The sequence below is a fragment of the Athene cunicularia genome, assembly GCF_003259725.1.
Source record: "Athene cunicularia isolate RWA chromosome 1 unlocalized genomic scaffold, athCun1 chr1_part2, whole genome shotgun sequence".
Taxonomy (NCBI): domain Eukaryota; kingdom Metazoa; phylum Chordata; class Aves; order Strigiformes; family Strigidae; genus Athene; species Athene cunicularia.
In genome coordinates, this window is record NW_020799092.1 from 70,071,466 (window position 1) to 70,085,805 (window position 14,340).

At 38.1% G+C, this 14,340-nt stretch overlaps 2 protein-coding genes across 2 annotated transcripts in view; one reads left to right on the forward strand and one right to left on the reverse strand.

Annotated features, from left to right (window-relative positions):
- The window catches only part of RSBN1L (round spermatid basic protein 1 like), a gene marked incomplete at its 5' end in the record, with an annotated part of 59,176 nt that extends 49,982 nt beyond the window's left edge, over positions 1–9,194 (forward strand). Inside the window, one exon of the mRNA XM_026868013.1 lies at positions 3–9,194. Within this exon, the coding sequence (XP_026723814.1) occupies positions 3–659 (657 nt within the window). The remainder of the gene's footprint in view (positions 1–2) is intronic.
- Positions 9,195–10,137: 943 nt separating this feature from the next.
- On the reverse strand, positions 10,138–14,051 carry TMEM60 (transmembrane protein 60). The gene has a single exon (XM_026868494.1). The coding sequence runs from the start codon at positions 10,756–10,758 to the stop codon at positions 10,354–10,356; it is 405 nt and encodes a 134-aa protein (XP_026724295.1). The 5' UTR covers positions 10,759–14,051; the 3' UTR covers positions 10,138–10,353.
- Between the last annotated feature and the right edge of the window lie 289 nt (positions 14,052–14,340).

Below are 14,340 nucleotides of genomic sequence, written 5' to 3' on the forward strand. Positions count from 1 at the left end.
AGTGTGTCCAGTGGGTTGATGATGCAAAACTTAATCAACTGCGAAGGGAAGGCATTCGATATGCCAGAATTCAGTTATTCGATAATGACATTTACTTTATCCCAAGGAATGTTGTGCACCAGTTCAAAACGGTTTCAGCTGTGTGCAGTTTGGCTTGGCACATCCGGCTCAAACTATATCATTCAGAGGAAGAACTTTCTCAGAATACAAGTACTGTTGAAGCAGGGACCTCTGCAGACACCAAGTCTTCGGTTATTGGACTTCAGACTGACAGCAGAATTTGTACGATGAGCAAAAATACCTCTGAAGACACCAAATTTTCAGATGCTCTGCAGACAAAGTACCTGCAGCAGGAATTTATGCCGATAAAACATGAACCTATCACATCTCACCGAATAAAAGAAGAATCCATGAATGTTGATCTTGCTGAAAAAACAGTGGCACCTAATGACGTCGGGGGCCAGAATGTTCAGGCTAGATTGGATCACGTTGAGTTGACAGCATTTAAGTTGGAAATGGATTCTAAATTTGAACCTGGCAGCAAGGACTTACAAGGCAAGTTATGCCCTGGAGGTCACATACATCCGGATGATACAAGACAACATAGTTCATCATATCCAAAACTGCATGGACAAAGAGAGGATGATTTTTTGTGCTAAATTTGTATATATGGTTTTAAATTCCTTTTTAAACTTAATGATGTAATAATGTAAAGATTCATAAATTCTGTGAGGCAAGTTTGTGACTTGCCTTTGCATCTGTTACAGAAAATAGTTATGTAGCTTTGTAACATTCCTCAGTGCCTGTCCATAACTGTGAAGTATCAAAGCACTTAGGGCCAGATGCACTGTAAACACTGCAGGTTTAACATAAAGAAGTCTTTAAATAATTTTGAGTTGTAGGTTTTAGAGTAGAGCTGACATTTAACATATATATTTTTTGTAAGATGAGCCAGAATTCTTTTTGACAATTCCAGGCTTTTCCATAGAGCTTATTTATACCAATTTTTTCATTTTAAATGTGTCAGCACTGTAGTGTAAATATCTTTTTTAAAAATCTTTTTAGTGTGATTTATACTGAAATGTGAGCCACTTAATAAAGGTTCATAATAACAGATTGGTTTTATTTTTGGGTCTGCAAAAAATAATTCAGTTAAACTGCCTCTCTAAACTGTTGTGTTTCTACCTGCACTAATGCATAGGATGATGCCCTTACGCCATTGTGGGGTGAGGAGCTGTAGCAAACTGAGGTAGAGCTGAGGCATTCTTTGTAAATGGAGATTAGTCAGAACACAAAATCAGTCCTTCCTGCACAGGATTTCTTACAGTTACTCATCAAAGGCACTCCCCAAACTCCTGCTGTCAGATGTTAGTGTGGAACAGAGAGGCAAAACCTTCCTCTGTGGTGGAGGACAGTTGGACACCCAGTGGACTCCAGGAGCACTACCAGTAACTGTCTGCATCTCTCGAGATAAGCTGGTGCAAGGGAGCAAACTCCTTTCTATGCTTGCCACTTCCACCTCCTCAAGCCACAGTTAAAGACAGTTCCATTTCATGTTAAACCCACACAACAACAACCACCCCTAAATTTAAATCAGTTGTATGACTAAAACTTAAAAAAATATAAATGGTTACTTACCAAGCTATAAGGGGCTCAACTTAAGCAGTGATCTGTAATACAGAGAGACACATTTGGATTTGAATTACTCCCTATGCTGATAGCATTGGGCAATTAAGATAGTTGCCAGCGTGTCTGGTAGGATGATTGCTCCTGAGTCCCAGTTTGGAAGCAAGAGTTATTTCATTAAGAAAATAAGTGATGTCCAAGTTAACTGTCCTCTTGCCCCACCTGTGGAATGCTTTCAGTCTCTTAAGCTCTGTTCTGAGGGAAGAGGATTTCAAGACTAGCTAGCATCTGATGTAGTAGTGGCAAAAACTCTGTCATTTAACTTATTTAATTCTTTCTGTAACATATTACTGTATAGTTCAAACGCATCTGAATATTTCTTTTTTGGGTAGCTACAAATAGTAGTAAACTGTCCTGCAGCCAGTCTTTCAACTGTTTAAAATTTAAGATCCTAGGCCTGTTGTTATTTCCAAAGCCTTCTGTATCTCTTTTTTTATTTTGCCCTGTAACTTTCAGAAAGTTGTACATCCTTATGTACCCAGTTTATAACCTTTAATGCACTTAGTGATTACTTTGACTTCTAGCAATAGAACAATGTGATTTCCAGGTGATACCTAATTGAACTACCTGAGGTCCTTTTGTTGCAAACATTTTTTGCTTATAGGTTGTTAAAATTCAAAATGTTACTGTGTACTTATGCCTGGCACTAAAAGCAGCCAATTAACAGATGAGTGCTCTGATTTGTTTAAATCAAAAATACATCTGTCAAGGAATTATTAATTAAATCAATATTTGAATTGCTAAGCATTACTCCTACATAGCCATAATCACATACTAGAGAAGCAATAGAAACACGAGTCTCTTGGATGTGGCTAATATGTCCTTAAGTCTTACTGCTATTTTCTTTAATGCGGACTGAGAGATTACCACCAGATTTGCAGCCAGATTTGCAGCCTCAGGGATCTTGCTTTCTTCTCACGCCATGAGCAAATGATTCATGTGTGACATGGTAAGTTATTACTCTAACAGATTCTGATTGGAAAAATTAACTCGTTCATGTAAAAATTTGAGCCTTCCTGATAGAAATGTGGTCTCATCTCCTTTTGTTTTCTGGATTATCTGGAAACTTCCACCCATAATCTCTTTGGTTTTATGAACATCTGTACACAATTATGTAGCCTTCCATTCCCATTCTCTATGCAGCCATTGGAGAACAGTAAAAGAGCTGCAGGTCTTAGTTTGCACCAAGCATGCAGCTTTCCAAGTGGGTTAGCAGAAGGCTTCAGATTTATCAAACCCAGCCTTGCCAGATACCGCTTTTCTTTGAAAAAAAACCAAAACACCAAACCAACAAAACAACAAACAAACCAAACCCACAAACTGACTATTTAGTTTTTTTTAAAAAATAATCTTAACTTTTATGTTGGTGGTCTGTATGTGGATCATTCATTCTTGTTCAAGTATTTTTTCAATCTGTCAGATTTTAGTAAAGTGTATACATCCCCCTTGACAGCAAACAACTTTCTGCATCCTTGACGCTGTCCAGACTGAAAAAATACATATTTGAAAAGTATTTAACAAATACAACTTTACACTTGAGTAGAACTTTGTTTCCTTTTAAAGACCTGCTCAGTGGTCTTGGCTGATATTGCTGCAGACTTCTGCTCAGGTATGTCTTCGTTCTGGAATTCCGTTTCTAAGCTACCTGAATCTTCAACCCATTTTTTTCTTTTTTTATAACTTACTAGAATTCTAAGAGATTAAAAAAGTGGCAGTTTTTTGCAGTTTTTATGCATCCTTTATTTTTTACTTTTGAGACAGATTAGATTCTCATTTTTAGACAGAACTCCTTGTAGACAGAGTATGAACAGAATATGGGATTACCAATGGCTATCAGAACTCCTTTTGAATTCAAAGGTGTAAAACAGTCTGGGTCGACTGGCTGTATTAAGTGTATGCTTCTTATTTTGCTTTTTTTAAAAAAAAAAAAAGTTTTTGTCCTTTACCTGTGGTGTATTTGTTTTGATGCAGTTGCTCTTTAAGAGGGGAGTACCTTTTCTGAGAATTTCAGCTCCCAAATTGTTCATTAGTCTGACAAAGGTTTTGCTTTGGTTTCAAGTGGTCCTATGCTATAACCTTTATTCCTGCCGCATACAACTTCCTATTCAGATTTTTTGCTTCAGCAATAAATTTTTCATGCCTTCTGATGTACTGAAACTAGTCTTTGCTTATTGCTTTTTTTCTCCTCCCTGGATTTCAGTTATATATAAATCTTTCTGTTGTTTCGGCTGAAATCTCCAGTGTTTTAGCTGTCTCTCTTGGCCCTTGTTCTTCTGCAGATTGGAAAAATCTGCTTAAGGCCTATTGCCTGTACTGCAGTGGTATTGACATCTGTGCGTTTGCAGTGGTGTTCCAGTTAATGACATGATGTGCAGAAATTTAGACGTGTTTTCCTAGATACTGGTACCATATTTGTGGGTAGCAAAGAATTGCATTGTACTGTCACTACCAGTAGCTTTCAAGATGGTAGCAAACTTTTTTTTAATGACTAGATCTTTTGCATTTCCCTGGCAACTGACTTCATGTGTTAAATACAAGTGTTACTGAATGTTGTGTCATCCCCCAGCCCTCCAAATACCTGCAAATTGACTCTGAAATAGCATTTTCATTACAGGTACTGCTGGCATGCAGATTTTCCCTTCCTTGTTACTATAGTGAATATTTCAATACTTCTTTAACTGAAATATTAATTCTATCTAGTATTAGATTATTTCAGAGGGTGATGATTTAAGTATTCATCTGTGAAAGAATTCCTTGGTGATAAATAAAATTGATTTTTAAGCAGATATATATGTGCATAGTAAATAAGTTGGCATTGCAAATGATGTAGGAACCGGGAGCGTAAAATAGAATGCTTTGAAACAGATTTGAATGTTACATATTTGGAAAATTGAGTAAGTCTTCCAAGAAACACAGGACTGGTATTCATTGATCAGAGTGACTGTCTTCTAATACCTGCATGTGAATAAGGATGCTGGATTGATTGAAATAAATCCATGTTTTCTCCGTGCTCACTGGCAAAATGAACTGTTGTGAGATAGTAGACTGCCACCTGACCCTCCTAGGCTGACAGCTGTACTACTTCTGATCAAGAGAGAAGGAACGTTGCAGGTTTCTCAAGTGGTTTTTTACTCATTTTTTTCTAGTGGTCAGATGTGTAGAGAACCTTATCTTTAGGCAGACCAGTGCCTGTTACTTGACTGTGGATGTAAACAAGTGGAAATGGAAAGGACAGATTCTCACTGATCTTTGCTTCGCCATGAATGACGCTGTTGAGAATGTTTTCTTTGATTGTGAGCACCGTGTTCAACTTGATATTTTACTACTTTCTCAAACGGATGAAATACACTTTAAAAACTGTATAACAGGTGATACTGATATTTTGTGCAGATCCCACTGAATTTGCAGCATACATGGGAAAATTTGGGAAACTCTTGATTCCTATCAGTCACCCATTTCATTTTTTTAAGAAACACAAATTATTTTGTGTTCTCTTCAGAAGCCGTGATTAATTTCACAGTATCTAGGTTCCTATTTCTATTGGAATCATCAGGGATACTGACTTTGCAAATTTAGTGTATTATATTCTAACCACTGTTTTTCTCTGTGCTATGATGCTAATATTTCCTCTGCTTTGGAGCCATGCTGTACTTGAGTGCCAGCTAAACATTGATCTTCTCATGTTCTGATCATGCTGATAGATGAGCCTACTGATGAGGGCATTAGTCCTAAATAGTCCTTTAATATTTGGTGTACAGTTATGATAATCTGATAAAAGCATTGATTAAAGCAGAAGTTTAAACTTCTATTTTTATCAAGTTTGATTTGTCAGTAACTATTTTGATATGTTTACCAATTAATTTCTAGTCCACCTGAATGAAAGTGCAGTGTACGGTAGAGCTTAGGCCTGTGTTTTAAGGACTATGCTTTTTATGACAGTGTTTTTATTAGGTTATATTGAGACAAAATAGAGCAGTTAGCTGAGAAAGCTAATCCCCAAGTCTCTCAAGAAGATGACCTTGAGAATGAGATCTGTGTGGAAGACTATTGTAACATAAGTCAAGACTGCTAAAGCTGTATCCTAAGCATGCAGTAACACTCAGGTACTTGTCTAATTGATGCAGTTGAGAGCTTTTGTTAATCTCAGAAATGAAATTTTTAGACTAAAGAACATCTTTTTAGCAGTGATTTCTTTATAAACTTCAAAAGGAACACTGAGATAAAACTAATTAGATAAACTAAGCTTGGGTTCTTGTTTCTTGCTCTTATGCTGTCATTCTGCACTGTATGAAGACTTCTTAATTTGCCTGCTTGTGATGTTTTTATTAGAAAGGCAGACTGAAGGAAATGGAATTACTGAGTTGCAGGTTTTTCTACTCTTTAACCAACTTAAGTACAAGACTTTGAATTAATATTGAATAGTACTCTAGTGGTCCAACTGTAGTGATTCCTTAAATCGCCTTAGTCCACAAAGCCTGATGCTCTTAAGCAGCAAGTTGATACCCAGCCCGGTTCAGGTCTAAAAGGCTCATATGGGGGACTAACTCCATCCAAACTTTAAAAAAAATAAAGGTACAGTGAAAAGGTACACTTTTTTTCCCAATTCAGTGTAGTTATTTTTACCTCAATCTTAATTAAAAAAAAAAAAAAAAAGGTGTGATGTGTTATGTGATAGTGCTGTGCTTTCTGTGCTAATAAATTCAAAGAACTTATTTCTGAGGATGTAGTTATTCAGGACCTTTATTACTTAAAAACAGTGTTACTTGTTCCCAAAATATAATGATGTTAAAATGGGTAATGCCCAACATAGGCAGAATTCTGAGTTTATGGGAGTCTCAAATTTCATCAATACCTTTGTATCACCCAACTTTTAAACTGGGCAAATGTGGAAATTTCTATGAGGTTACTCTAAGATTATGTTTCTGTACTACTATACATGTATGTCAGAAAATAGTACTGCTTTCATCTCTTAATTTGTTGCGTGACTTAGTCCTGTGCTAGCTTATTTTGTAATATTGTCATCCATGCCTAGCAGTGCATTTTGGGTGCATGTACAGGCATTCTTAGAACATTCAGGTTAAAGTTTGTTGAAGGTGGGGATGTTTATGTTACACAATACTATTTTTCAAATATAAAAAGAGCAGAAAAATGGGTATTATTCTACAATGGTGACAAATCAAGAAAAACTATGGATAATTGAAAATTTTAGTTTTACACATGTGCACTGATTATTTTCCTTAATCAGACAAAAGCAGATACCTACAATGTGAGTGTTCAAGCTTATGTAAACGATTTGAAGAGAAATAAATTATGTAGATCATATATGTCCATATACAATATTATCAATAGATGTATAACGTATACAATATATCATCAGTATAGGATAAATACTTGCAGTTTCACTTCTGAACAGCAAGCTTTTGAATTGCATTTCAAAACAAAGCTGCTGGAGGCAAAGTTCTCCCCTCTTCGCCCTGCATCAGCTGCTGCAGGTAACAGAGGAGGCGCTCGCTGTGTGCTGGGTACTTGGGCCATCGCTTCCTTCTGCCTGTTTCTCACAAATCAGTATGAGACATCCCGGCATCAACTTCCCCTTTTTCCTGCCAACTTCAAATCTGCTTTTCAGTCATTTTGTTCTATTTAATGAAAATCAGTCCATCAGTTTAAGAAAGCGTGAGGATAACTTACTCCGTTTCAAAGCTGTGAACAGTTCCTTTGAGAACAGGGTGATTATGAATAGAGACAATGCCTGCAACAGCTTTGGGAAAGGCCACAGTGGGCAGTAGTGTACTTTATATCATAAGTCTTTCTGAGTGAAGTTTTGGTATCACAAAAAGCTCAGACTCTGTGTACAAAGGGTCCGTTAAGTCTGATACAAAATACTAAGGCAAAAGGGTTATCTCTGAGGACTAGGAACTTGCAAATAATTTTGAGCATGTGTCCTAAAAACTTCTTGTGTTAAAGGAAATCAATTTCTGTGTGATTTCTGTAGCACAGCAGAAAGAAAGGTCTGCTTCAGCTTTCAAAATCACTGTAATTAATTCCAAGGTTTGTAAACCTTTAAAAAGGGGGGGAGGGGGGTGACGGATGGATGTCAAACCCACAACCAAAACACTGAAATTGTTTGGGTTTTTTTTTCTATTGAATTAGAGGGAGCAATTAAACAGATTTGGAACAACTGTGTCCAATTCTAGTTCGTTACAGATGCCAAACTTTCAGACAATTGTTATGCCTGTGGAATAGAAGGGGTTTATTAAGGGGGCAGAGTCACCATTTGTGGCCCATCTTGCTAATAATACACCAAGTCCTAATGAGGCCATTTCCTATTCTTCCATCATTTGTTCTGTTAAGTTCTAATGATCTGTTAACATCATCAGCTTGACTGCGGAAAGCTGCTCTGCTCTTCTGAGTAGCGTGGAGTTTTTTGGCATAGTCTGAACAAGGCTGTTTTGCTTTTTATTCTGTGATAATCATCACATGGGGAAAGACTATGGCTTTTGTGTTTGACATAATATGCTGGAGAGGAGTGAGCGTATGTATAGATATTTGTCTTCAGTGCTTAAATGCTTGTTGTATGTTTGCATCAATGTTTGTGAAGTGGTTCATAAAGTTTATCTTAATTGGAGGTAGGTCTTTAGACTCTCTTCATAAATTTTTAAACCATCCAATAAAAATTCTCTCAGGGCTAGCTTGCCTGCTTTAGGATATACATGGAATATTATGTCCTAGGAACCTGCGCCCCTGTTTCCATTTGACAGGACTGGAGACCTGCTGAAGAGACTGACAGGAGATGTACAAATTAAGCAGATTCTCTATACCACAGATAAATGCAGTATATTCAGCAGTCCCAAGACCATTCACAGAGATGAATTCTCTTGCCCCCTCCCCACAGCTAATGTTAATTGCAAGTGCCATTTTAACTTGAAAAATCACAAAGATGTGAAGGAAGCCAATTCTTTGCAGGAACCTTGTATGAGTGGGTAAAAAATCTCAAAATACAGAGCAAGGTCCTTCCCTGAAGTATTTTTCACAAGTAGGGCACAGATACCTCTCCAAAAAAACCCCATTCCTTGTAGGCCCTGAAGGGAAAATAGATTTCTAAATAGTAGTTTCAGCTCCCCAGAAGTTGTGTGATGCTGATCCACTGGAGCTGAGTACATGGGTTTGCTCAGCAGAAGTTGTGTTGTTTTTCCTTACAATAAAGGGGTTATAAATATTTCACCTTTTATTTTTTTCTCACAACAACTACTGTGTAGAAAGATTGTTTTTTGTCATTGCTCAGTTTCTCCTTTAGCAAGGCAGGACCAACAGCCACACCAAAGCAGATACAACTTAAAAAAAAATTTAAGATCAGTTGTTACTTGATGTTCTGAATTGAGATCCATTGCCTTAAAACGGAATAAGTGGTTTTCCTAAAGCCCTTTCAGCAGTCTCTGACATAATGGTTCCCACATCTTTATGCCTACATCTGTGTGACTGAACAGCAAGAGTAAATCCAAATACTTCAGGAAGATTTTTTTGTTTTTTACTGACAAGTACAGTTGAATATGGACAATTAAAATTGAGACACGTGATCTAGTCACCTCCTGTTAACATGAAGACTTATTCCTGGGGCCTTTTCATTCACTAGATGTTCTTTTGTACCTAGGAACTGTACATGGATTGGTATCTTCAGCATGCATGTTAAGAACATCCTAGACAACTTCTGCATTTGAATTTGGTGGTGGTGTAACTCCTGGAAGAGCACTTTCAGTCCACAAAACAGGCTTATGGTTTCAGCTTTTCCCAGAGGTACCACTCTGTGCATTTGTTACTTGTAAATGTTTATTTACTCACATCTGAGTTTGCCAAGTACTCCATAAAGCCAAGGCTTCTCTCCTGGAGATTTAATATACTAGGGCATTAAAAAAACATCTTCCTTGTTAAAATGCCACTTTCTGGAGGTAGAAACGCATTACAGAACTCCCCCTGTAGCTTCAGTGTTCTACAGCACTGGTGCTTTCCCACTTGAAAAGGTAATCACCCCTGTCTCCCTCTTCTCTGGATCTTGGACTGCTGACATGGTTTAGCTACTAACTTTTTTCTCTCTACATAAACATACTGCTTATTATCTGTTTCAGCAGCTTAAATGGCTTATTTTTAGTCTTTCAGACAGGAAGTGGATTCTCAGTGTCAAAAAGGAAATGCTGAGTCACTTTATTTTGGTTTTTTGCTCTTATTTGGCAGCTACCAATTCTTACTGATTCTTAAAGCAACTTTAGCACACTAGAAATTACTGGTTACTGCTTATTTCTTGAGTGACAGCACAAGTAGAAAACAGAAGTCCTCTTTCCAAGGTGTGCTGAATACATGGGGGCAGAACATTTGTGGTTCCTTTAAGAAGATCTACCTGCATGCAAAGAACCTCTACCTTACTCTATGTAAGAAATAATCATATTAGAACATCTTGTCTTGAACAAATACTTTTATTTACAAGAGCTTATGTGGCAGTTTTGAAATAAAAAAATGGAACAAGTCTACTTTCAGTCTTCAGCCTGGATTAGATAAAGCCTCCAGCTTGATTGTTTTCTTATTTGGCATTCTAATTTGGAGATTAAGTTTGCAGCAAAACTATAATAATCCAGTAACTTGGTACCAATCTCAGTGTTGAAACCCACACAGTGCATCTTAGTCTCTTCGTACATAGAAGATATTGTATCCAAGTTCAACCATACCCCCAATAAGCAAGGCCCACAAAGGGATAAAGACATAGGCTAGTTTCATCGTAGTAAATCGTTGCAGTTTAGCACAGAGGGCAAGGCAGAAGGCTAATTTAAGGAGCATTGCAATGAGATACCAGGTTTTTTTCTTGATGTTTTGTGAGCCATTGCGAGGGTCAAAGCCAGACTTGCAACGTCCAGCCATTTTTACAATTAACATAACTAAAAGAATAGTATCAAATATCCAGACTGGAATAAAAATGAGGAACCAGTTCCACGGTGCTTTCTCATCCAGCTTCAGCACCAGCATGATCAGGAAGAGTAACGTAAAAAGCCATGTCAGTAGTACTCTTTGCGCCAGGGACATTCTCATTTAAACAGCCTTGAGAGGAAGTCTGCTGTCAGCAACAACCTAACAAAACAAAAGAGTGGGGGAGGCATCAAAAGGTGTCACTACACAAGCATTAGGCACATCCCTTAAAGGAGACTAATTTCTCGTTCTTGCTTTCCCTCCCCTTCTAACCTCACCTGCATACTGCTTCCTAGAATTTTTTTTTTTTTTTTAATAACTGCCATTCTCAGCAAAGTACTCTGTTTTGGTCCTGTCCACCATTCAATTTAAGTGCCTTAAGTCAGCTGTGTAAACTGCCTTCATTTAAATTTGTTCTGCAAAACCTTCTCTAATCCTAAACTAGATGTCAAACTCACAAGTTTTTGTATGCTAAGATTGAGATCCATTTTCCTCCAGTACTGAGGCACTCATAGTTAACACCTGAAAAGAAACCCAACCATTCTCCCTCTATAACCAAATAATCAGTCAAATACAAACCAACTAACAAGGCACAAGTAACAAACCACCTGAAAGGTCCTGTAGTCCACAGAGCTGCAGCTGAAAAGACCCTGTAAGAACTACTACCACTTGCTGTTAAGCAGCAATCTTAAAACTACTAAAGGCTACGGATACCTGCCAGAAATCAATTATCTAATGTATGCAGACACTGACTGACAGGAACACTATTTAGATTTACTGGCTTTGGTAGTATATTTAAATTTCTATGTAGACATGAGAAAAGAAAAACCAAGACAAGTGCACCTGCCACTACAATCATAAAAGTTAGCTAAAAAGTTTTTTATATTCCTAGGTGAAAGGCTTTTACCACTGCATCTACCAGAAGATTTTCACTGCAAGTATAAAACAAAGGTGAGCAGAACTATGGTTTTCCTGAATATTTCATGCTACAAAGATGGATAATACGTACCAGTGAAATGTTGCTGAAATAGGTTTAAGTATTTCAAAAATCTGAGATTTTTAGAAATTTTATAATTTCCTTTAGAACACTGATACTCTTTCACATGAAATAAGAAACTGAGCTTTCATTTGTTTGAGATTACAGGAATATTTAAATCACTGAAAGTGTGATCTCATATTCTGAAGCATCTAATCCTCACCACCAGACACCACAAGGGAAGGACAAAACCTGCTTCCCCGTCCCCTCTGTGCCCCTGGCCACAAGCTGCTGCTGCTTCCTTTGTTATTACTGATGTTCACAAGATCCGATTAAACTCACTGAAGAAGCAGAAATCTATTAGCACCTTTTTCTTTTTAACCAGGTTATCTTTTTGTCAGATTTGCAAATTGAGCCAACTTTGTGCTCAGGTAAGCCTCAGAACCACAATAGGGGCAATAAAAGCTGCTGGTTTAACTGGTTAGGAGATGACCTGCTACATTAGGGCCAGGGGATAACAATCCTGTACACCACTAAAATTATCCTACCATTTAAATGTGTCTTCTGAGTTCACTAGGCCTAATTTTTGTTCAGCCTGGGTTTGAAGTTTCAATGGATTTCATTTAGTGGATAGTAGTGGGATCTCTCTTAAGGACAAGATTCAGTTTAGCTTAAAATAATTAAAATGGAGTTACTGTCATTGCATCCCCTCCCTTGTGTTAGGGCTGACACTTCTGTGACCCAGAGCAGACCAGTTCCTTGAGCTGGACTAGAAAAAAAAAAAGTTTAAAATACTATTTTTGTAGTCTGCTTTTTGCTGTCTTAGTTCTGCTCAGATCACCAAGGGCTCTGGGGAAAGCCAGTCACTGGCAGAGTAGAACAGAGACCCCCTCCTTAGGGAAGGGGTGAAGCTTAGCAGTGTAGGAGTTAATTTCTAAGTAGAGAAAAAAATTGAAGGACATTTGGATAGCATTGCTCTTTTCTGGTTATAGAAACATACCTAAACCAGCTGGCAGGTGCACAGGAATACAGAGCAATTGCTATGACCTGCCTGAAGCATTTCTATTGAAAACATTCCCAATATTCTCAAGTGCAAGTCTGCAGCTAAAGTGAAGAGAACAGTGATCTGAAATGAAGTTTCAACATTCCTTTTATGAGAATGTTTTTGAAAACTAGTTCTAGAAATCAATGCTACAGACACTACAAGAAGGAGAAGCTCTTATTAGCAAGCTGGAGAAAGCAGAAACCAAAGAAATAGGCTTGAAACTTCAGCCTGAAAGAAGAATTCAACACTGTTAGATCAGATGATCAGATACTCAAAGAAGGTGCTATCAACTGCCTCTTGAGGAAATAGAAAGCTACTGAAGAGGTATTAGATGGGGCTACTCAATTTGAAGGTTGCTCACTTGATGAAAAGATTCTGTTTGCTGAAGTGTTCAGAAGCACTTTGTACCACTTTACAAAAGCACTGGCAGAAAACTCAGCATGGGACATTATGCTGTCTCTCTCTGAAGAGGTGACTGGACAGGACTGCAAGGCTCCATTCAATTTTTGAGGTGTTTTTTGATAAAGACTCAAGCAAACCCAAGTGTACTTTTGAGATCTTATAGTTCTATAGTCAAAGTAAAGGAAGCTACCAAATTTTAAAGACTGACAGCTGACAATGATGAAGGGTTTCATTACATGGAGCACTTGACCATCTCTCATTAGGAAAGAAGGAGATTATTGGCAGATTCTCAGCAAGAGGCCAGCTACCACAGCACTGGAAAAAAGAATGCAGATATGGTACAAGTCTGAACTAGCTCTTCTGGGAAAACACTGAAGAAATGTCAAAGACGGAGTGTAAAAATAAAATAATAAAAAAGAGCTCTTGACTCCTTATAGAACTAATTTAATTAGCAGGAAGTGAAAGTTTCCAGGAATAAGAAACACTACTGACCTTGGTGAGGGTGATCTACATAATTAGAATATTATGACAGCTAATTATGTCCTGTTTAGGAAAAAAAAGCAAAAAAGAGGAGGGGAACTTACACATTACATTCAACTCAATGATCTATAAATTTAGTATCATTTAAACCTTGACCATTGCCTAACAAAGTTCAGAAAATGATATTATACTGAAACCAAATTAAATAGAACTCTAGCTTGATTAAATGACACTTTAAAGCCGATTAAGTAGGCATGAGTAATTTAACAGCTAGAAAAATATTCTAGTAGCCCCGTTTTAAAACCACATTCAAACTAGTCCGATATAAATACAGGTTTCACAAGTTCTCCTTGCAATTGGTGCACTCTTACTTCAGATAGTCTATGTAGATTTAAAAGTGCAAATAAAGTCAAACTACAACTGGAGTGCTTGGAATTACTGCTTTTCAGCGAAACGGAGACTCCCGAGCGCTGAATTTGGCTGGAAAAAAAAATCAGAAACTACTCAGAGGAACCGAACGAACAAACTGGCAAACCAACCGCAGGGCTAGGTAAAGCCTGCGACGGAAATGTAACAGCCTCCCGCAGTCCTCTGAAGAAAACTGACAGTTTCCAGCCCAGGCCCGATGCAGCTCTGCCGGGCACGGTCGCTATCCTCGACCAGCTTCGTCCAACACACCCCGAGGGGGCCGGGGACCGCCAAGCAATCACTGCCCCGGGCGGCGGCAGCGACCCGGGGAGCCGGGTCCGATCCCCGCGGGGCGGCGGCTCAAGCAGCTGCTAGACGAGCAGGGCAGGGCCTG